Source organism: Ursus americanus, chromosome 24 (genome assembly GCF_024610735.1).
Source record: "Ursus americanus isolate L20-20 chromosome 24, mUrsAme1.1.p, whole genome shotgun sequence".
In the NCBI taxonomy this organism is placed as follows: domain Eukaryota; kingdom Metazoa; phylum Chordata; class Mammalia; order Carnivora; family Ursidae; genus Ursus; species Ursus americanus.
The window spans coordinates 45,548,235-45,570,261 of NC_142150.1; the positions used below are offsets into that span (position 1 = coordinate 45,548,235).

The 22,027-nt window shown below is 56.1% G+C and overlaps 1 protein-coding gene across 1 annotated transcript in view; it reads right to left on the reverse strand.

Moving 5' to 3' along the window:
- KCNQ1 (potassium voltage-gated channel subfamily Q member 1) overlaps window positions 1-22,027 on the reverse strand; it is a 322,363-nt gene that overhangs the window by 67,773 nt on the left and 232,563 nt on the right. Inside the window, exons 12-15 of the mRNA XM_045770689.2 lie at window positions 14,196-14,271; window positions 8,462-8,556; window positions 7,518-7,564; window positions 6,313-6,374 (exon numbers count right to left, since the gene is read on the reverse strand). Coding sequence (XP_045626645.2) covers window positions 6,313-6,374; window positions 7,518-7,564; window positions 8,462-8,556; window positions 14,196-14,271 — 280 coding nt within the window. The remainder of the gene's footprint in view (window positions 1-6,312; window positions 6,375-7,517; window positions 7,565-8,461; window positions 8,557-14,195; window positions 14,272-22,027) is intronic.

Genomic DNA, 22,027 nt, shown 5'->3' on the forward strand with positions numbered 1-22,027 from the left:
AGGAAACTTACCATAGAACCCATCCATTCTACTCTTAGGAACCTAACCAAGAGAAGTGACAACGTATGTCCAGATAAAGGCTTGTAGGTAACAGTCCACAGGAACATTACCTGTAATAACCCAAAACTGTGAACTATCCAAATGTCCGACTGACCATTGCATAAACGAAATGCAGTCTATCCGTACAACAGAATACTCGTTGGCTTTAAAAGGGAAAGAAAAACATGGCGCAACAAAGATGAACTTCAAGAACATTGCATTATACAAAAACAAAAAACAAAAAACAAAAAGACCCTAAACGCAGAACACCACATGTTGGACGACTCCATTTATATGAAACCTTTCCAAAGGCAAATTTCTAGCCTTACAGAAATTTAAGGAGGGCACCAGGGTGGCTCAGTCGGTTAAGCATCCAACTCTCAGTTTCGACTCAGGTCGTGATCTCAGGGTCGTGAGATGGATTCCCACGTCGGGCTCCATGCTGGGCATGGAGTCTGCTTAAGATTCTCTCTCTCCCTCTGCCCCTCCTCTCCCTCTCTCCCTCTCTTTCTTCCCCTCCCTCCCTCTCTAAAAAAAAGAAATTTAAGGATACAAAGACAGAAAGCAGATCAGTTTTGACTGCGGCTAGGGGTGGAAACTGGCAATGATTGCCAACGGGATTGAGAGAATTTGGGGGATGTTGAAAATGTTCTAAAACTTAGTTTTGACGACAGTTGCACATCAGATTAGAAATTTATTAAAATCTGTCACACATTTACATTGCATGGACTTTATGGCCTGCAAATTATACCTCAATAAAGCTTAAAAAAAAGACATGCAAACAAAATTAACTTTGTATAGCAACGATAACAGACTTTAAGGGCAAACAAACACTGCTGAATGTAAAAAGGACGCTGTATAATTATAAAACATTGACTCCATCTGGGACTATATAAAAAGCTGAATATATGCAACTAGTCATAAGATCTAAAAACATATGAAGCAAAAATTAACAGAAATATAGGAAAATCAGACAAATTCTCCACAGTAGAATTTTGAGGTATTTCTCAGTAATCATGGATCAAGGAGGTAACAGTATCCCAATCATAATATAGATTTCAAGAAAACCATTAACCAGCTCATCCTAATGGACGTAAATACGACCCTGCAGCCGACAGCATCAGAAAACACACGGTATTCAAGTACAGAAAGTTCATTTACAAAAATGGATGACTTTTTGTGCCATAAAACATGTTTCATAGTGTTTCAAAGGACTGATGACACACAATCACTTTCTCTGACAAGCGAGCAATTAGAAAACTCCCACAATTCTAACAATAACAAAAGTCGTGCTGTAAATAGTGCTGGGACAAACGAGAGGTCATCACAGAGATGAGAAAGATATATACCTGAATGGACATTAGATTTACATGCTATGTATCAACACTGGGGATGCACTTCAAGTGGTAGTTAGACGAAAATGTATGGTCTTAAACTCACACCTTAGAAATCCAGAAAGTCTGAAAATTAGTAATTATCTAACCTGAGAAGTTAGAGAAAGAGCAATATATTCAGGCCAAGTAAATAGAAGAAAGAAAACAAAGAGAGGTCAATGAAACAAAATCGAAACTTACAAAAGGATCAATAAAGTCAAAAGTTTGTCGAAAATATTAATAAAATGGGCAAATAGCTGGCAAGCTTGACCAATGGGGAAAAAAGTGACAGCACAAATAAATAATATTGGCAATAAAAAAGGCACTTAGCTACTGATGATATAGATATTAAAATGATAATGGCAGTAAATCGGAAAACTGAGAGGAAATGTACAGATTTTTAGAATGTACAACTGAACAAAACTGACACGAGAAGAGATAGAGAACCCGCTGTCCCGTAACCGCCAAGTCTGACTCAGAGCCTGAAGTCTTCCCACAAAGAAAGCACCAGGCCTAGATGGCTTTACCTTGAAATTTCATCCAACATTCAAGGAGGAAAAATTCCAAATCCCATCTAAAATATTCTAGAATGTGGAAAAAGAGAGAACACTTACTAACTCATTCAGTGAGGTTCTCATAAATTTGATACCACATCCTGATGAAGAGAGTATAAAAAAGGAAAATCCTGAAGAAAATACCAGTAGGTGGATTTCAGCTGTGTCTAAGAAATAATGCATATTGTGAAGGGCTAGTGGGGTGGGGCTGGAGTCCACCTGGATGGCTGGACAATGGTCACAGAGGGAGGTGACCAGCGCCTAGACCCAGCAGGGAGGCCGTGGGGCTGGAGAGCCGGGTGAGTGGCATCTAGGTGGCTCTTAGGGTTGAGCGGGGAGGGGGTTGTTCGGATGACAAGGTCTCAGGCCAGCTGGCAGCTGGGGGGATGGAGAAGTCTCTCTGGGCTGGGGACAGAGCAGGAGGAGCCATGCCTGGGGCGGATGCCAGGTCTTGGGTAACTGTGCTTGTCTGGTCCAAGGGGAGGGGAAACGTGTGCTCAGCAGAGGGGTCCAGGGCCGGTGTGCTGTGGGCAGGGTGTTGGGGGGACTCCTGGGCTGGGGACATTTGGGTCCAGAGAAAGGTGTGCCTGGCCAGGGTTCCAGGACAGGAGGCTGCGGAAGGAGTGAGTGTCAGATGGTGGGGGTAGGGAGGCCCCTTCCCACCCACGCCCACTGAGCTGGGGCCTGCAAACCCAGGCCTTCCCTGTGTCTAAGCCATGAACATTTCCGGCAAAAACAGAGAAGAAAGAAACCCTCCCAGCCCACTGTGGTCCTATCAGCAAAAGCAGTATGAGCTGAGTTTGCAAAATAAACAGGGCCCAACATCAGCCCTGCAGCCCGTCCTGGGCACTGAGCTAAGAATATGCACGGGGGCGGAAGGTTGGAGCAGTCTTCTCTGTGGCGTCCCCAGAGAGCCAAGGGGACGCCTGCCTCCCGAGCAGCCCTCGCGGGGCCGGGGGCCGGGATGGGGGCTGGGCAGGGGCCCATGTTCTCAGGACTCCTGTTCTGGGGCTTGGCCAGACCCCTCTGTCCTAATCTGTGCCGCTGCTCTGGCCGGCGCGGCCTCTGGGCCTTACCGCCTGCCCCCCATCCCCGGGCCCCCGCTTGGCCCTCCACGCTGCTGCCGCCCCACCCGCTGTTCCTGGGGTACCTAACGCCCTGGTGCCTGGCCCGGCCTGGCTGCGGAGGCCCACCTTGCTCCAGGGGTTCGGAGTGTGAAGAGCAAAACCAGCTTTCCTGCCCCACAGCTTGCATCCCCGCCGGCCTCCCTTTAGCAGCGAGAGAAAAAGGCACGGGCCGCGCCCCACACGCTTCTGTCACCAGAGCCGCCACGTGCTCCTTCCGTTGTCCTTATTCTGGGAAGGAAGGACTTTCATTTGCCCAAATAAATCCTTCCCTACGCGTGGGGAAACGGAGCCCCAGAGAGGCTGAGCCGTTGCCCAAGGTCACGCAGCTGGTCAGGTGAAGAGCTGGTCCCAGCAGAGGCCATAGGTGGTTGGGGGAACTGAGGTGGAGAGAAGCCCTCTGGCACGCAGGAGCTGTGAGCGGGAAGTACGCGGGACCCTTGTCCCCACTGTGGCCCCTGGCCTGGACATAAGGGGAGGGGGCTCCTTACAGGACACGCCGACCTAGATTTCCCTGGAAGCTCCTGCAAGTGAACACCCCAGCCCCCTGCTCCTCAGGACAGATCTGTTCCTGGGAAGGGGGGCCAGCCGCTGCGCACCCCCAGTGTCCTTCTCCCCCTCCTCTCTGAGCCCGTGTCCCGCAGCTGAGTGAGTGCGCGTGGGGTGGGAGCACCATCGGACCCAGCGTGAGGGCCAGGCTCCATTCCCACCCATGGCCAGGCCAGCGGGGTCGGGGAGGCCCGGGGACTCTGGCCGGCGGGCACTGCTGCAGGCCTGCTGGGCTCCGAGGGCTGGTGGCGGCTGGATTTCCTGCCTCCGGCTTCCGCAGTCAGCAGGATTGCTCGGGGCTTGTTTATGGTCCCGATGGCCCCAGTGATAACTGTGATAATGTGGGGCCCGGGACGTGCCACCGTGCCCTCTGGACCTGGCCAGGCCCTTTCCCAGGGTCTGTTGCCGAGGGGGCGCGGGCCAGCAGTGGAGGAGGGCCGGGGCAGGCTGGGTCCGTCTCTGCCAGCACCTCGAGGGCCCGCGGGGGCGGCGATCGGGCACGGAGCACGGGCTCGCACACTACCTTGGAGACCGCGCGCAGCTGGGTGCAGCTCTCAGCGCACCGGTTCCTCACAGCAGGAGGGGACGGAGAAGGCGCAGACACAGTCTCCCCAGTCACCGAGCGTGTGGACGTCCCAGAGCCCTCACCGCCCAGTGGTGGCCCCCTTCCTAGTGCCGAGGCCACGGGGGGGGGGGGGGGCGGCTTTGTTCCCAAACCTTGCCCCCAGGGATCAGGGACTCCGGAAAACACTTCCCTTTGTTGTTCAGCTCTGAAGGAGGGCACGCACGTAATTCCGCATCCCAGAGGCCAGCGTGGGCCCCACCTCAGCCCGCCGCACTGACTGTGGCCAGCCGGGCCATCCTGGTGGTCAGACCCCCGCAGGTAGCTGGATGTTGCTCCTCTGGCCTGGAGAGGGGCGCCGCTGCAGGAGACCCTGCCCCTGCCCACCCCCCCAGAGGAAACCAGGCTCTAGGCTGAGCTTCAGGGGTGGCCTGCCCTGAGAGGCCGTGGGCAGAGCCGTAAGAAAGCTCTAGAACAGCAGGGCCGGGGGTCAAGGAGAGGGCACCGCATCTGGAAGCTGGCACAGCAGGGGCCACTTGGTGGCTGGGGGCAGGGAGGCCCGTGCACCCAGGGGCTGCCATGACTCCCGTCAGCCGTGGGGGCCAGTCGGCAAAAGCTCCTGGGCCAGGGTTCCGGGGCTGGGGGTGAGGAGGTTGGAGAGAGGGGCCTGGGTCTATTTCCCACTCTACCTCGGCTTCCTCTGATGTCTGGAAGCCCCCCCACAGGGTGCCCGGCCTGCCGGACGGGGGTGGCCACCAGCTGCTCCGAGCGGGTCATGGCAGCCCGCAGCCCCTGGCCCCAGGCACTGAGGGGAGCACGTGCCGAGGCTACACCTCACTCAGAGGAGGATCCCCGGCCTCTGATACCGCCGCCTGGGATGCCACCTCCCCTCCTCTCATCCTGCCCCACAGGGACATCTGGCACCGGGCCGTCTGCCGGAGAGCAGGCCAGGCACCAGCCTGGCTTGGGCCCGCACTGCCCAGCGGGCCAGGCCCTCCGGCGGGCCACGTGTTGCTGTCACACAGTCTCAGCTGGCCGGGCCCGAAGTGAGGACCCCATGGGCACCCGGACAGCGGCCTTCCCTCTCTCTGCCTGGTCCCGTCCCATGTCGTGGCCCCACGGCCAGCCCAGGGCTGGTGGTGCAGGTGTGGAGGGGACGATGCAGGATGCCGGGGCCCAGGCTGGGGGGGGAGGTGGGCACGGGGGCTGCGCCCCTGCCCTGCCTGCCCAGCTTCAGTGGGGATGGAAGTGGGCCAGAGCCCGGCGTTGCCAGGGAAACCGAGCGGCAGACACAGGCCCTGCCCAACGAAATCCCTCTATTTTTAGTCTCCCAGCTACTTTCAGATAAAGCCCGTGTAGACGGACGAGCTGTCGGGCAAGATAACAGCCCCTCCAAACCACAGAGACTTCACAGGGTGGGCCCAAGCTTGAGAAAGGCCCCCTCGGCCCCCAGGACACCGCGGGAAGAGGTTCCCGCGCTGAGAGGCCCACAAGCCTGCCAGAGGCGTGGGGCACCCGGGGGCCGAGGCTGTGCCTGCCGAGGGGCCCGTGCTTGAGCAGAGGGAGCCTTGCCGCGGAGGGGGGACCGCAGGCCCCGCGTCCCACCTGGATACCCGGCGGGGCCTTGGCTGGCACGGCACCCCTCCCAGCACAGTCTGCACCCTACGCTGGAGGGTCCTTGAGCCCGCAGCCCCACCTCCCCGCAGACGCACCCTGACGCTCCCTTGTGCCACTCTCAGCCCCTCTGACCTCCCTGAGCGCACGCGGCGGTGTAGACGGCACTGCCCATCCCACCGTGCCCTGGGCGGCCTCAGCCACTCCAGAGAGGGATCTGGGGGCACGGGGCACCACTGTCAGTAAAGACGCCACTTGCCAGATGTCCTACAAACCAGGTCCCAGGGGACCGATGCCCACTTCGTGTGGGGGAGTGGACGTGAACCTCAGCTCAGGGAGACCCTGGCCATATGAAGCACCCTGAGCACGGACTGGGGGGCAGGGGGACCCGCACACGGGCTCAGGATGCAGGTAGGAGAGTCAAGGGCTGCGGCGGCACCGCCCTAAGGACCATGACCGTCATCAGAGCCTGTGTGGCCCGGGACGCTCGCGCCTACCTTGTCTTCCACCCGGTTCAGACGGGCCCCGATGGTGTTGCTGCCGCGGTCCTTGCTCTTCTCTGCGGGGTAGAGCACCCAAATCAGGGATGTGTGCGGGGGGGGGGGGGGCTTGGAGGGACGGGTGACGGGGCGGGGTGGCGGCTGGAGGTCAAAGGTCTGCACTGTGAGCACCTCCATGGTGGGAACCCCGGGAGGCGCAGGGGTAGGCTGGGCAGGGTGCCCGGCGGGGCCTCTGAGAGCTGGGCACGGGAGGATGGGGATGACCCCGGAGGGGCTGCGGGCGTGGTGCACACGCACCCCGCGTTCCTGTTGGACGGGTGGAAGGAAGGTCTGTGGCGACCCTGCACCGGGCGAGCCTGTGGGCGCCCTTTTCCCAACAGCATTTGCTCACTTCCTGTCTCTGTGTCACATTTTGGTAACTCTTGCCACTGTTCAAGCGCTCTCGTTATTTGCTGTGGTGACGTGTCATCCGAGCCGCGCCCCCTGGCAGCTCAGGTGACGGTTGGCGCTGACTAGCCACAAAGTCCTTTTGGGTGAGCTCTGCGTTGGTTTTCCAGACGCGGGGCTGTTGCACACGGCGGACGACGCTATGGCGTAACCGTAACTTTTATCTGCTCTGGGAAGCCCTGAAATTCTTCAGACCCGCTTTATCGCGATATTGGCTTTATTGCGGTGGTCTGGAACAATCTGCCGGATTGCTGACGTGGGCCTGCACATTCTGCGCTCCCCCCACCCCCACCCCCGGCGCCATCCGGCCCCTGCTGAGCCGCGGCTCCCACCAGAACTTGGGGTGGGCGACCCAAGGAACTGGCCTGGCCCTGTCCTCCCTGGAGGGGGCCGTGGCTCTGGTCCAGGGGACACGAGGGGTCAGGGCTGGAGAACGGCCCCCACTCTGCTGCTGCTGGCCCCTCACGTCCCTCTGGGCTGGCTACTCATCCCTCATGGGACGCTGGTGGTCACACGGAGATCTCTGAGGGCCGAGAAAGGCCCACCGTTTAAAGGGATCCTGCACTCCCTGAAAATTCCTCTGTAAAGCACATGCCTAGGCACTTGGCTCAGGGTGGGGGCCAAATGCCCCCCTCTGGCGTGTGCGACCTGTCCTGCACTTCCAAGGCCTTGGTGGCCTGTTCTGATGGGGAGAGGCGGGTGGAGGGGAGGCAAAGGGTCTGGGGCAGGCAGGGTGTCTTGATGAGGAAACCCACCTGAGACGGAGATGAAGAGGGAGGGTTTCCCGATGGACTGGTCCAGCCTGGGAGGGAGGGAGACAGATGGACACCAGCTCATGCTTGGCCTGGACGCCACACACACACCCAGCGCATTGGTGGGTGGACAGGTGAGGTGCCTGGCAGGGCGACAAGCCACCCACCCCTTCTGGGGACACCTGCCACTGTCCCCCATGAACCTGCCATGGGCCTCCCGGGCCCCAGAGGTCCGTACGACTGGGGGGTGTGGGTGGGGGGCTCGGAGGCAAGCGGCAGTGTTTAGGCAGTCCTCCCTGGGCAGGGCAGGGTCTCAGGACTGCCCCGAGTCCCGTCATTGCTTTGGAAGAGGCCCAGGCCCGGCACCTCAGCCATGCTCAGAGAGACCGGCCTGTGGGTGGGCCCTTCCAGGGTGAGGCCTGGTCGCCCAGCTGAGTGGACTTCACGTCCCTACAGCGGGTTGGCCACGGTGGGGGGGGGCAGCCTGAGCCTCTGGTTGTGGTCAGGACGGGGGCAGTGTCCCAGCCATACCTTGTGACACGGGGTCGGGGGGTGGGGTGTTAGCTTCCCAGGCTAGCCCACCATAGAGGGACCAGTGGTCTGAGCCCGCGCAGGCCCCCAGGGACCCAGCTGCTTCCCTGGGAACAAGCTAGCCAGGCTGGACGCTGGACGCTGGTGTCTCCCGCTGGTTAGGGCTCCTGGCTCCAGGTCCAGGACGGGAGGCCTCAGGCGGGCAGCCCGGGGGCAGGACTCTGGGCCCGGCAGTGGGTGTGTCCCGGGCAGGGCCCGGCCCTCCTCCCTCCGAGGTGGTGGGGCAGGAGGCGGGCGAGGAGGGTGTCCCATGGCTCTGTGGGGGCAGCTGGCAGAGCTGGTGCTGCCGGAGCAGGAAGGGAGGGGCCCCGGCCCACCCCCTGTGCACGCCGACTGCCCGCGGGGCCCGTGCTCACCTTCTCTGCAGCTCTTTGATGCGCACCATGAGGTTCAGGTGGCCCTGGGAGTACTGCTCGATGACGTCCCGCACGTCGTAGGGTTTCCGCGCTTGCTGCAAGACACAACGACGGTCACTCCCTGTGCCGCGCCCCATGCGCCCGGCGCTAAACGAGGACGGGCGCTGCCTGCCTGCAGGGGCCTCTCGGGGACTTAAGGAGGTACCCCCATGGTGCTGCGGGGCTGTCCTGGCCCAGAGCACACGCAGTGCCCCCCGCCCCGGGCTTGGCCGCTCCGTTCTTGGGTGCTACGGCTGGGGGATCCTGGGCTGGCGGCTTGGCCTCTCTGGGCCTTAGCTTCCTGCCCACTCACCACAGGGCCCCGCCTGCTTCCCCTTTCCAGGTTACCAGCCCGTTCTTGGGAAGAACCCGTCCAGCTGACGGGCCAGAAGGGGCCCAGCTCTGTGCAGCCACTGTCTTCCCGGCCCCAAGCTGAGCCCTGACGCACACGCTGTTCTCAGGGTCGGGGAGAGGCAGGCACCTTGGGTGACAGCCTCAGCCTGTCGTGCCTGGCCTTTGCGACAGGCTGCCTGCTGGGGCTCTGAGGCTGCCAGGGCAGAGGGGATGCTCCCACAGTGGGCTGGGGGCCACGCAGGGCAGGGCAGCTGACCCCAAGTCACCTCGGCTCGGCGCCAGCTCTGAGCCCATAAATGCATATGGGGCTCAGGTGAAATCACCAGAAACCACACCAGAGAGAATGAGGCTTCTTAGGATGTCAGCAAAACCTCTAGCCACATTTATGGCCCCGTTCCCAGGAGCCCGTGGGCCGAGGGTCTCCCCCAGGGAGTGGCAGGCTGGCTGAGTGGGGGTTTGATGGCCCCAAAGGCCCTTCACCCACACAAGCCAGCCAGAGCTGCGTGGGAACACAGAGCCCCTCTATCCAAGGGGCCATGGGGGCGCCTGGTCGGGTGGAGCCCAGGCAGAGCTCATCAGCACTGAAGAGTCCAGGTTAGCAACGAGCCTGGGGTTACCGCCCCTTGCTGGGGAGGGCAAAGGCCCTGAGGCAAGCTGGAGAGCTTGGGCGGAGGCCACAGGGGAACGAGGTTCAGAGACCCACTGAGAGTCTGGGCCGGGTCTCCTCCCTGGGGGCCCCTGGGGACAGGTCCTCCCTGCCCAGCAGAAGCCTACCGCTCCTTGCACTGCCCCCCTTCCCCCGAGACTGGGGCTCCCCTAGTCTGACGGCATGGCCAGCCCTGCTTTCCCAGAAACATGGGGTACCCCGGAGGGTACCTTCTTCAGATTCCTGGCTGTGCTTCTGACGCGCCTAGGGGCTCTGCCGTCCACTTGGGCAACTCGGCAGAGTCCCGGCTCTTCCCCTGCTAGGATTCTGGACTCGGGAAATTCCAAGGCAGAGGCCTCCTCCCTCCCAGGGGCTGGGCCCCAGAAGCCCAGGGGGGGGTCCTTGTCCCCCCACAGGACCCACCAGGTGGGGCCCTCAGCCCTCACAGGCAACACGCAGCCCCTTTCTGGGCCCCGAATCAGGACCCTGAGATCGGTGGGGGAGGGCTGGCATTGACCTGATCGTCCCCAAAGCACAGCTGTACCCCGACAGGAGGACTCGCCACCCTTGGGGCCCACGCTGGGCTGCAGAACCACCTGCCTCGTCTTGTGGGCCGTATTTGAGGCCTGTCTCGAGATCTGAGGGGCGGGCATGGGAGAGGACTCGAGGCGGACCCTCTGGCTCCCCCACGGTCAGTGGAATGACAGTCATACAGCAGCACTTAGGGACAGGCTAGTGATAACGTCCCCAGACCTTGGTTTCTCCTTCTGTAAGATGGGGGTGCTGAGCCCCGCCCCTCCCTTCTGTAGTCGGAGCTCTTCCTCAGTGCACACATGGATGGTGGCCCTGGGTCAGGACAGTGTGCCTTCCGTGGACCTCGGGCTCTGTGGGTCAGGCCTATGCCAGCGAGGTCTGGGCTGGGGTGCGGGGTGCGGGCCTGGCCCGGGGTGGGCTGGGCTCCCGGACAGGCTGGAGAGCAGGGACAATTAGTGCAGGTGAATGTGGGCACCTGCGTGGTCAGGAGCTTCTGGGGTTGGAGAGCAGGGACCATTAGTGCAGGTGAATGCGGGCACCTGCGTGGTCAGGAGCTTCTGGGGCTGGAGAGCAGGGACCATTAGTGCAGGTGAATGTGGGCACCTGCGTGGTCAGGAGCTTCTGGGGCTGGAGAGCAGGACCATTAGTGCAGGTGAATGTGGGCACCTGCGTGGTCAGGAGCTTCTGGGGCTGGAGAGCAGGACCATTAGTGCAGGTGAATGTGGGCACCTGCGTGGTCAGGAGCTTCTGGGGCTGGAGAGCAGGACCATTAGTGCAGGTGAATGTGGGCACCTGCGTGGTCAGGAGCTTCTGGGGTTGGAGAGCAGGACCATTAGTGCAGGTGAATGCGGGCACCTGCGTAGTCAGGAGCTTCTGGGGCTGGAGAGCGGGGACCATTAGTGCAGGTGAATGCGGGCACCTGCGTGGTCAGGAGCTTCTGGGGTTGGAGAGCAGGACCATTAGTGCAGGTGAATGCGGGCACCTGCGTAGTCAGGAGCTTCTGGGGCTGGAGAGCGGGGACCATTAGTGCAGGTGAATGTGGGCACCTGCGTGGTCAGGAGCTTCTGGGTGAGCAGCACGTGCCTCTGGGAAGGCAGGAGCTTGTGCGCGAGGGGGGGGTGTGAGCACGTGCCGAGCGTGTGTGTCTGCGGGAGAGGGGTGGCTGCTGGACCGGCTCTGGGGTGGGGCTCGGGAGCTCTGCCTCCCCTCGCTCAGAGGGCAGACCACAGAAGGGTCGGTGCTGCCTGGCTGACACCCAGGACCACGTCCCGGCGGGGCCCCAGGCGCCCTGAGACTTATCTTGCTGCTGCTAGTCCCCCAGGGCCTGGTCCGCGCTCCTGGAGGCCTCTGGCAGGGGCTGCCTGGGGCCCCGTGGGAGAAGCCATCTCAGCTTTCTCTCCAGAGCTCATTTCCTCTGGCGGCAGCAGCAGGAGCCTGAGATGAGCCAAGATAATGCAGGGCTGTCCAGACTGACCGACGGTGGACATGGGAGTTCAAGGCAAACTCGAAGGGCTAAGAGCCTCTGGCTCCTCTGGCCAGACACAGGGGCGGCCGGCCGGGCACTTATCGGCCAGGCAGCGAGGCAGGAGGGGGCCACCCGCCACGTCTGCAGCCCCTGAGGCCGGGGGGCGGGGTCGGGGTGCATGCAGACAGACAAACAGGCTGTTGTGGGGGAAGGGAAGACATCCCTGACAGCTGGGCCTGGGGTGGAGCTCCTCACTGCCAGGCGCTCCTCTGCGGCTGCTCCCCCGTGGGTCCCTCCTCCCTGTGGAACGCCGCCTCTGGCGACAAGGGCCAGCTGGTGAGGCTGAGGCTGCCCCAGGCCCCCGCCTCCCTCGAGAGCCTCGGACCCCACCGGGGCGAACGGGGAGGCTCTCAGGAACATCTCCACTCAAAGGGCCCCACCTGCTTTATTTGAGGGCCCCGAGGGTCTCGGGCGCAGGGATGGGGCAGAAAGCAGGGAAGGTAGGTTTGCCCGACCTGCTTCTGAGGGCCTCCCAGGCTGCTCGCAGGATCCTGGCCTCTGTCCTGCGGCAGAAAAGGGGAACCCCAGCCTGGAAGGAAGTGCAGGGCCCCTGCTGATGTCTGCGGGCAGTTTTCCTGCCTGCATTTCAGGGACGGGGTGCTCCCCAAGTCAGCTCTGGCCACAGTGGGTACCCACCTGCCAAGGACAAACTCTGTCCTGACAGGAGCTGCCCACGTGACCCCAAACTGGGCCTGCCAGGAGCCTCAGGTTTCTGCCGGCGGTGCTGGGTGCCCTAAGCCCTGCAAGCCCACTGTCCACCCTGCACAGCCCCCCTGTGCCCGCTGCTCCTCAGGCGGCGGGTTACAGGCTGCCTTGCAGGGCCCCGCTCTGGAGCCCCACTGGCCTGACTTCTCAGGCAGGGGGACATCCCCGTCCTAGAAGATTCCCCACTGACCCCCCTGCTCTCCCAGGTTGATGTCGGGTTTTAGCGGTCAATGCCAGGCTGCTCTCCAGTGAGGGCCCTACATCCTGGCCCTTCCCAGGGCCTCCCCCGTGCTGCCCAGAGCAGACCCCTGCAGGGGGTTCCTGCAGCCCCCTCCCCACCAAGAAGGTGCTGGTGCTGCTGGGAAGCCGGCCCCTCCCCTTCCAGCACCCCTCCAGCTCCCCGCCCTCCCAAGCTGCCCCTCTGCCGGGGCCGCTAGGGCCTCAGGGAAGGCAGGCCACAGACTGCAGATACTCTACGTGTCTGGGGCCACCATGTTTTCCGCAGGATATCGCCAGGCAGACCTGATGCCAGCCAAGAATGGCATTTAGATGCCTCGTGTGTTTGGACAATGAGAAGTTCCAGGCCCCGGTGGGACCCTCAGCCCGACTTGCCCCAGTTTGGTGGTACAGGGCCTCCCCGCCCGGAGGCATCAGGCAGACGGGCCGCAGAGCGCCACGAGGGACGGTGTGCGAGCCGCCCCAAGACAGCGACCAGCCGCTGAGCCTGGGGCTGCACGTGGCCCTTGTCAGCGGGAGGAGCACAGTGGCCAGGGAGGGCCTCAGCGAGGGGCGCTCTGGAGGCTTGTGTCAATGGTGGTCCCCCCTGGGGCAGATGCTGCCCCAGGGCTGCCACGGGCCAGGCCACGTGAGGTATGCAAGGACGCGGTCTCACTCCGGTCTCTTGTTCCCACTACAGATGGGAAGGGACGGGCCCAGGGCTGCCTGGGGTGGGTGTCTGAGTCCAGTTGGGCTCTGTGGCCCCGGCGAGTGTGGGCTCTGCTGAAGCGCCGGCACAGAAGACACAGCCTGGAGCAGGACACAGGGGTACCGTTTCTCGCCACCGTTTTGCCGGAACCAGTGGGGGAAGTGAGTGGGTCAGCCCCCAACCTTCCCCGCTCGGGGATCTAGCTGCTGCCACTGCTCTCGGGGCCCCCCAACCCCCATTCCACCGGGCACTTGCTTTTTAAAGGCACTGGTGGCCAGGACTTCTGGAAGGAGGATGGGCACCCCTGAGGTCCCTGTTTCTGAAGTCGATATGCTCTCAGAGTGAGGGCTGAGCCAGGGACCTTCTCAGACCAAGGACTGTCCCCACAGCAGAAGGAAGGGGCTGAGCCTGCTGCCTGCTGGCTTTCTCTGGGGACCTTCGGCTCCAGGGGCTCGGAGGGGCAGCTGCAGAAGACCCGGCCCTGGCGGGAAGGGAATGGGGAAGAGCAACCCTCCAGCTCCAGCCCCACCAACGGAGGAGCCCTTCCCTCTCCCTGTAATGGCGGGCCGCCCCCTGGGCACAGCCAGGGCCAGACCACCCTTCTGTTCTTCTGACTCCCACTGGGGGTGGAGGGAGAACAGGGCGAAGAGCACTGACTCTGGGGGACAGGGCTCGGGGGTTGAGGGGACCCCACTTCCTGCCCAGGTGACGCAGGGCAGGCTTGGGCCCTCCCCGTCACTCCCACATCATCTGCCGGTCAATTAGGGGACAGAAGGGTGAGCTCCTGAGGCTCTGCATGCATCTGGCTCTAGGCTGGACCTTGGAGCCGTGTCCTTCCAGGGCGTGCTGTCTTACAGACGGGTGGTGAAGTCGTTCAGGGGTATTTGGCGGGTGAAGGGTCGCGTCTAGGGCATGGCGGGGTGTGGAGGCCTTGGAGGCTTTGCCGTGGGTGGGAGAGGGGCTTCCGGGGCTGGCCCAGGGCAGGAGGGCCTAGCGTGAGACTCACCTGGAATTTCTTCTTGGCTACAAAGTACTGCATGCGCCGAATGACCTTGATGGTGGCCCGGTGGTGCTCCCGCAGCCTGCGGTGGAGAAAGAAGAGGCGTGAGTGGCTCCCCGACTGTCATCCCATGCCCAGCACTTCCGGAGGCGTGGAGAATGTTCAACCCCACGGGATGGAGGACTTCCAGGCTCCATATTGGTGGGGGAGGAGGGCAGGCCGGAGGCAAGAGACTTTTAATTAATGGGATGATCCCAGAAGGACCCTTGGCTTGCCTGCTGCTGGGAAACGGTGCGGAGTCAGTGTCCTGGGTTCACATGGGCAGTGCCCCTCATGCACAGCAGAACCACGGAAGCTTCTTTCCACCCTTGGGCCTTCAGGCTCCTCACCAGTATAATGGGGAGGGAGCGCAAACAGAGGGCACCCAAGGCCCCGTTCAGGTGGAACATTCTATGTCCCTACACATGGGCACACACTCAGAAAATGTGGGGGCTATAGGACAAATTAACCGGATACAATTACTACCTGAGTCACTCTGTCAGGAGGTTGCATTGCCTCCCCTCCCAAGTGCCTTCTAGAAACCTAGATGCTTCTAGAAACAAAGATCCTTCTAGAAACACCAAAAAGGAAACATGACCGATGACATGCATAGAAAAAAGTCTCGAAGGAAATACACCCACATGGAAGTGGTGGGGCTTTGGCCGCCAAGACTGCACGTGACCAAACCTCGGCCAGGACAGTGTTCTGCCCCGCCCCTTTCACACACCAGGGGAAAAGCAAATCACCTGTAGGGAGATAATATCATGGAGCCGTCACATAGTTTTACACTGGAAAGACTTGAAAGGCAAGGGAAAAAATAGACCACAGAAACAGATCTCGAGGTGTGGCAGATTCAGTGGCCCAAATGCTTGTAGCTTCTCCATCAGGAGATAGAGCTGGTTTTCCCACTACTTGAATTTGGGCTGACCTTGACATTTGCTCTGACAAAAAGAATGCTGGGGAGTCACACCATGTATAACTGATGTGCTCTTGGAATGTGGCCACATGACCCCGCCTGAGCTGGGTGGCTGGAGAGCCTGCATGGAGAACAGAGGCGCCCCCAGCCAAGAGCCAATATCAGTCAATAGACAAGTGAGTAAGGCCACCTCCGACCATTCAGCCCCAGTAGGTCTCCAGACGAGCGCATCTGCACAAACACGCACACAGAGCCAGCAGGGCAGCCTCCCCACAGAGCTGACCCCAAATTGCTGACCCGTAGAATCGTGAGCAAGACCACGAGCTGTGGTCTTAAGCCACTACATTTAGGTGTGGCTTACTGGGCAGCAACAGATGACAGATAAAGAAGCTAGGACCCCACAGGGGGTCCTGTCATATCAAGATCCTCAAACACATGGTGTTGCTTTGGAGACCAGGCATTGGGCAGAGGCTGGGGACAAAATGGCAGAGCCTAAGATAATGGGCCTGGAGCATGATGCTGTCACCGGTGAGACTTTGCGGTGTCCTGGAGGGGTGAGTGAATTTTGCGCTGGGAGGAATGTAAAATGTTATGGCCTGAGGGCAGCCTGTTGTGGATCAAAGCTGGGTACAGATCTTTTGCAGCCCCCCGAGCAAGAGCTGGGGCCCATTCCCGCCACGGCAGAAGCGGACCATGTGTCTGAGCCGTGGTCACAAGAGCCCTCGCAGCTCCCTCTGTTGTCCTGTCAGAATGCTGCTGCCACACGGATGTGTCTGAGCCAGGTTACTGGAAGAGCAACGTGGAGGAGAGCTGAGAGCACCCAGACGAGCAGCCCAAATGCTGACCCACAGACTCACGAGCAAACGGTGGCTATGGTTTGCTTCAGAGCTTTCAGATCAAGACTTTAAAATAACTATGATTAATGGGTTCAGGAAGATAGATGGAGTATTTCACCCGAGAAATAAAATCTGTATTAAAAATAATAAAATGGAAATTCTAGAACATAAAGGACAATAATGGAAATTAAGAATGCAGCAGATGAATTTGATAGCAGAGGAGACGTGCAAGAAAGGAATGCATGTGGAGTGGAAGGGAATTGCCGGGTGGGGGCATGGAGACAAAACAGAATGAAACTTACAGAAAAAACGCAAGATGTGGGAGATAGCATTCCTACACACGTGGAATCCCAGAAGGAGAGGAGAAGAAAGGGAGGCTCAGTGGCTGAGAATTTTCCAAAAGTGATGGAAGACATCAGGCCGCAGATGCAAGCAGCTCTTTGGATCCCCAGGCTTATCAGAGTAACACTGCCGAGACTAAAGGCACGGAGAATGTCACAGAAGGAATGAAGGAGGGGATGGGGACAAGGACACATTATCCTGATGACTGGCTTTTCAACAGAAAAGATAAAAGCCAGGTGACATCTTTTTTTTTTTTTTTTTTAAGATTTTCTTTCTTTCTTTATATATACAGAGAGAGAGAGAAAGCATGAACTGGGGAAGAGCAAAGGAAGAGGGAGAAGCAGGGTCTCCTGAACAGAGAGCCTGACACGGGCCTCAGTCCCAGGACCCTGAGATCATGACCTGAGCTGAAGGCAAATGTTTAACCGACTGAGCCACCCAGGCACCCTGCCAGGTGACATCTTTAAAGTGCTCAAGGAAAATTACTACCAACTTAGCATTCTAGACCCATCCAATATACCCTTAAAAATGAAGAAGAAAGTAAAGTAAGCAAATCCTGTAGGATTCTACTCAGATGAGGTCCCCAGAGGCGTCAAGATTCATGGGGACAGACAGCAGGATGGTGGGCGCCAGGGGCTGGGGAGGCGGATGGAGAGTTAGTGTTTCATGGGGACAGAGGTTCAGTTTCACAAGATGAAAAGCTTCTGGAGACAGAAGGTGGGGACGGCTACGCAACATGTGAATGTGCTTAGGGCCCCTGAGCTGTGCACAAAAATGGTTAAGATGCTGCATTTTATGTTATGTATATTTTGCCACAATAAAAAAAAAAAAGAAGAAGCTGAAACCAAAACCAAGAGAATTCACTGCCAGGAGAACTGCATTGGAAGAATGATTCAGGGGACAGGCAGAGAAAAATGATCCCAGAAGGAAGTATGAGAATACACGAAGGAGTTAAGAACACATAAAAGGACAGATTTATGAGAAAGTTTAACTTTGTATTGACTGTAATGGTAATGCTTCATGAGGTTGAAACATTACTAGAGACAAAGAGGGGTATTTCATAATTTTAAACAATGGTCGGTTTGGTAGAAAGATATCAACCCTAAATCTGCATGGACTTAAAACCTTATACATACCTGCCTCTGTATATGCAGAGCAGAAATGCGTGATAAAAACAGCGTTAAGAGTCAGAGAGCACGGACGGAGCCACACAGCTGCGAGTACATTGTGCTGTCGGGGAAATGGTGGAAGTGCTAATCTGAGGTCGACCCTAATGAGTCAAGGTGTCAACCACTGATTGAATAATGAAAATATGTAAAAGCAACAAGTTAACAGAGAATAAAAACGAAATAGGATCACTATTTGACTAATCCAGAAGGAGCAGGAAAGGAGATAAGAAAGAAGGGATGGGACAAAGGAGGGATGAGTGAAAGGCAGCAGAGTGCGTGCACTACAAGGGGACAAAGCGTATCAATGAAAGGATTGACATGGTCAGACAGGGTTCAAAAGGCAACTTGATGTTGCTTATAAATCTATATATAAATCTTCACACAAATATAAAGACATAGAAAGGTTGACAGCAAAATGTCTATCACGGTGTAGCCCAAGGGGAGCTGGTGTAGGGAAACTGCATCATACAAAGTGAACTTTAAATATAACCATAGACAAAGACGGATATCTCATAATTTAAAAACGCTGGCACTCTGGTAAGAAGATATCAATTCTCAATCTGTATGTACCTAAAAACATAACCTTAAAAAATATAAAGCAAAACGGGCAGAACGAAAAGGTAAAAAAGAACGTGCACAATCACAGTGGGAGATCTGAATACACTTCCGTCAGTAACGGGTAGAAAAGTAGGCAAACCATCAACAGAGAGACAATCTGGATGACATGAGTAGCGACTTGACCTAATCGACATTTATGGAACACGGCTCTCAGTAGCTGAGGCGTACGTAAGCTTTCCAAGCGCACGTGGAGTGCTTACCTGAACAGACTATACACAGGGCTTTAAAAGCAAGTTCCAACAGATTTCAAAGAAATTCAATCATATATGTATGTTCTCTGACTGCAATGAAATTAAACTAAAATCAATAAGATTAAAAAAAAAACTAGAAAATCCTTAAGTGTTTTAGAAATTAATCTAAATGAACCAAGGTCAAAGAAGAAATCTAATAAGAATCAGGAAGTATTTTAAGTTGGATAATAATAAAAAGGTCATGTATCACAGCTAAATAACTGGTTGAGGTACCATGAAGTAAGTGCTTAGAGAAAACCTATGACCTTAAATGTATACATTAGAGAAGAGGGAGGCCAAACTCTCTTTCAAGAAGTTAAAAAAAAACAACAACAAAAAAACAAATTAAACTCAAAGAAAGTAGATAGAAAGAGATAATACACAATACAACTCAATGAAATAAAAAAAATGAACATTACATTAAAAACATCAACAAAGCCAAATTTTGATTCTCTAAAGAAACTAATGCAATTGACAACTTTTGGCAAGAGTAACTGGGGGACGAGGGGAGGCAAATCACCAATGTCAGGCATCAGAAACGGAACACCTTGACAGACCCCAGGAGTTAAAAGGTCTATTCAGAGGACATTGTGTACAAAAGTAATTTGGATAGTTTGGTTAAAATATATCAATTCCTTAAACATAATATATAAAAGCAGACATAAGAAGAAATAAAAAAATCCAGATTTCCCAATATTAACCACATAAATTAAATTAGGAATTTTAATGATGTTTGCACAAAGCAAACTAACAAAACCTTAAGTCTAGGTGATTTTACCAGTAAATTCTTCTAACATTGAAGGAAGAATCAATACCGGATTTATATAAATCTTTTTGGGGATTTTTATGACGCGGCATAGCCTTTATATCAAAACTGGACAGGATATTTCAAGAAGGAAAAATCACTGGCTGATCTCTCTCGTAAACACAGAGGCAAATGTCCTGCCCGTAACAGCAACAAACTAAACCCAATGCTGTCTATAAAGACATGTGAACGATGAGGTTTAATTCAGTTATCCAAGGCTGCATCAGCATCTGAAAATAAACCCACATAACTGGCCACAGAATAAGTTAAGAATAAGTTGTATTTGTTCTATAATCACAGAATAAAGTCAACAGAATAAGTCTAAGGAAAAACAAAAAATCAATTCAAAAGATGCATAGAAACATCTGATAAAACTCAAGAGCCTTTCCTAATTAGAAACCCGACTCCAAGGAAAGCAGGAATAGAAGGGAATTCTATTACGTAGAAAACAAACATGAAACAAGACAAAACCCAGGAGAGCAAACGTCACACTCAACAGTGAAATATTAGGTGCCTTTCCTTCGAGAGAGGGAGAAATGCAGGGTTGTCCCTGGTCTCCCTTTCTACCTGATGTTGTCCTGATAGTCTCAGCCAGTGTGTCAAGGGAAGGAAAAGGAAACGAAAGACAGAATCACGGGACAGGGTAAAAATAAAACCACTGTTACTTGCAAATGACATAATCATAGATGTTAAAAAAAATCTTCAGAATCTTCAGATAAACTCTTTGACTAATAAATGAATTTAGCAAGAACATCAGTTTCAAAGACAACATACAAACATCATTGGTACTTCTATATGCTAGTAACAAGTAGGGAATAAAACAAAAAGACACCAATAACAGTAGCATCAAAAACCATAAAACGCCTGAGAATAAATCTACTGGAGACAAGCAAGGTCTCTGCACAGAAAAGTACCAAACATTACTGAAAGAAAGGAAAGAAGCCCTCAATTAATTCAGGATATAATGTGCGTAAGTTGGAGGGTTTAACATTTCTAAGGTGCTAAGTTTGAGCTATGGATTCAATGTGACTCCAATCAGTGTCTGAATGCTTTTCTTTTTTAATATTTTTGGGGGGGGGGATTTCAAGCTGATTCTAAAATATTTATGGAAAAGCAAAGAGCTAAGAGCAGACAAGACAATTTTGGAGAACGAAGTTGGAGGACAGAGCTCAAGGCTCATTGTCAAGCGTCAGGGATGAACGCTGGGTATCACCGGAGGCAGCCTTAGGTCGCACTATTAATAAGGTGCCGTTAGATTAGACGGATGAGTGCGTCAGTGGAAAAGAGTGGGACACCCAAAGGTGAAAATACATATATGTGTGGTCACTTGGTTTGTGACAAATGCACTGTTTCAGTCCACTGGGGAAAGAATGTTCTTTTCAATAAATGGCCCTGGGACAAATTGGACATCCGTACGAGAAAACCATGAGCTGTGGGTCCCTGCTAAACGTCAGTTACAGAAGTAATTCCAACGAGGGCAGAGACCTACAGGACGGCAAAGGCGATCAAGGCTGGAGAACAGAACAGCAGACTATCTCTGCGACCTCGGGAAAGGCCACGATTTAACCAAACACAAGCGGCACTAACTATAAAAGGGAACCATTCGATAAACGGGGCTTCCTCGAAGTTAAGAGGTTCTTTACATCGAAAGACATCATTAAGAGAATGAACAGACACTCTACAGGCTACGAAAGGACATTTTCTGGTAAAGCACTTGTATCCAGAATATATAAAGAATTCCCACAAACTAATAAGGAAAAGACTACATGATCTGAAAAAAAAAAAAATAGACCAAAGATTTGAACGGGCACCTGACCAACAAAGGACGTCCACGCGCCCGTGAGCCAGTGCTCAACACCGTTACTCCTCGGGGAAACACTGATCAGAACCAAAATGACGTGTTCGCACGCGCTCGCTGCCATGGCCGGAATGAAAAAGACCGACCGTGTCGAGCGTCAGAGACGATGTGGCCCGACGGACCCACGTGTGGTGCTGGTGGCAGCGCGGGCTGGTTCGACCACGCCGGAGAGCTGCCTGGCGGTGGCCGTGGATGGGCCCATGTCCGGGCCCAGCATCTGTTCTTCCAGATACACGCCCCAGAGAAATCGGTGCACACATCCACCAAAGGCAGTAGAAGGACATTTATGGCAGCTTTACTCACAGGAAATAAAACTCAAAGCGACAAATGTCTGACTACAGCAGCACGGAGAAGCAGACGGTGCTGTGCTCCTTTAAGGGATATCATCCAGCAGTATGAAAGAACAGGCTGCGGACTCCCACACGGGACCCCGCCCTGGCCACCTGGGCTGGCCAGTAAGCCCCTGGGGGCGGGCGTCTGGTGATGTCAGGGCCCCTATCGCTGGGCAAGGACCCTCTGTGCCTCCGTGGGGCTCCAGCTGGGAAAGGGGCCTGTAAAGTCCAGTCTCAGCAGAGAGAAGGCGTGGCACCCCATGGACAGGAGAGGACACCCAGCGGAGGACAACAGGGCTCTGAAGCTCTCAGCTGCACCCTGGCTGTCAGGCTGGCCAGCCGCCAGCCATCAGCCAGGCCCACGGGGGCTCCCGTTCCAAAAAGGGGATCTCAGGGCCATAGAAGGCCTCATTGCACCAGGGAGGCTGGGGTGCCACGTGGATAAGGCTGAGGAATCTTCCTGGAGGCACCGGAGAAGGGTAAGCTGGCTTCTTAGGGTGGTTCAGGTGCGGGCCCTCGTGACTGAGGCTGAGACACACACAGAGCCTTTGTCCCTCCTTCACCCGCTTCCCAAGCATCCTCCAGTCCCTACAGGGTGCAGGGCCCATGCTCAGCCCCAAACCAAACAGCCAGTCTGGAAGGCCTCCTGAAGCTGAGCTCCCAGCCAGCAGGTGGAGGGAAGGCCTACAGACT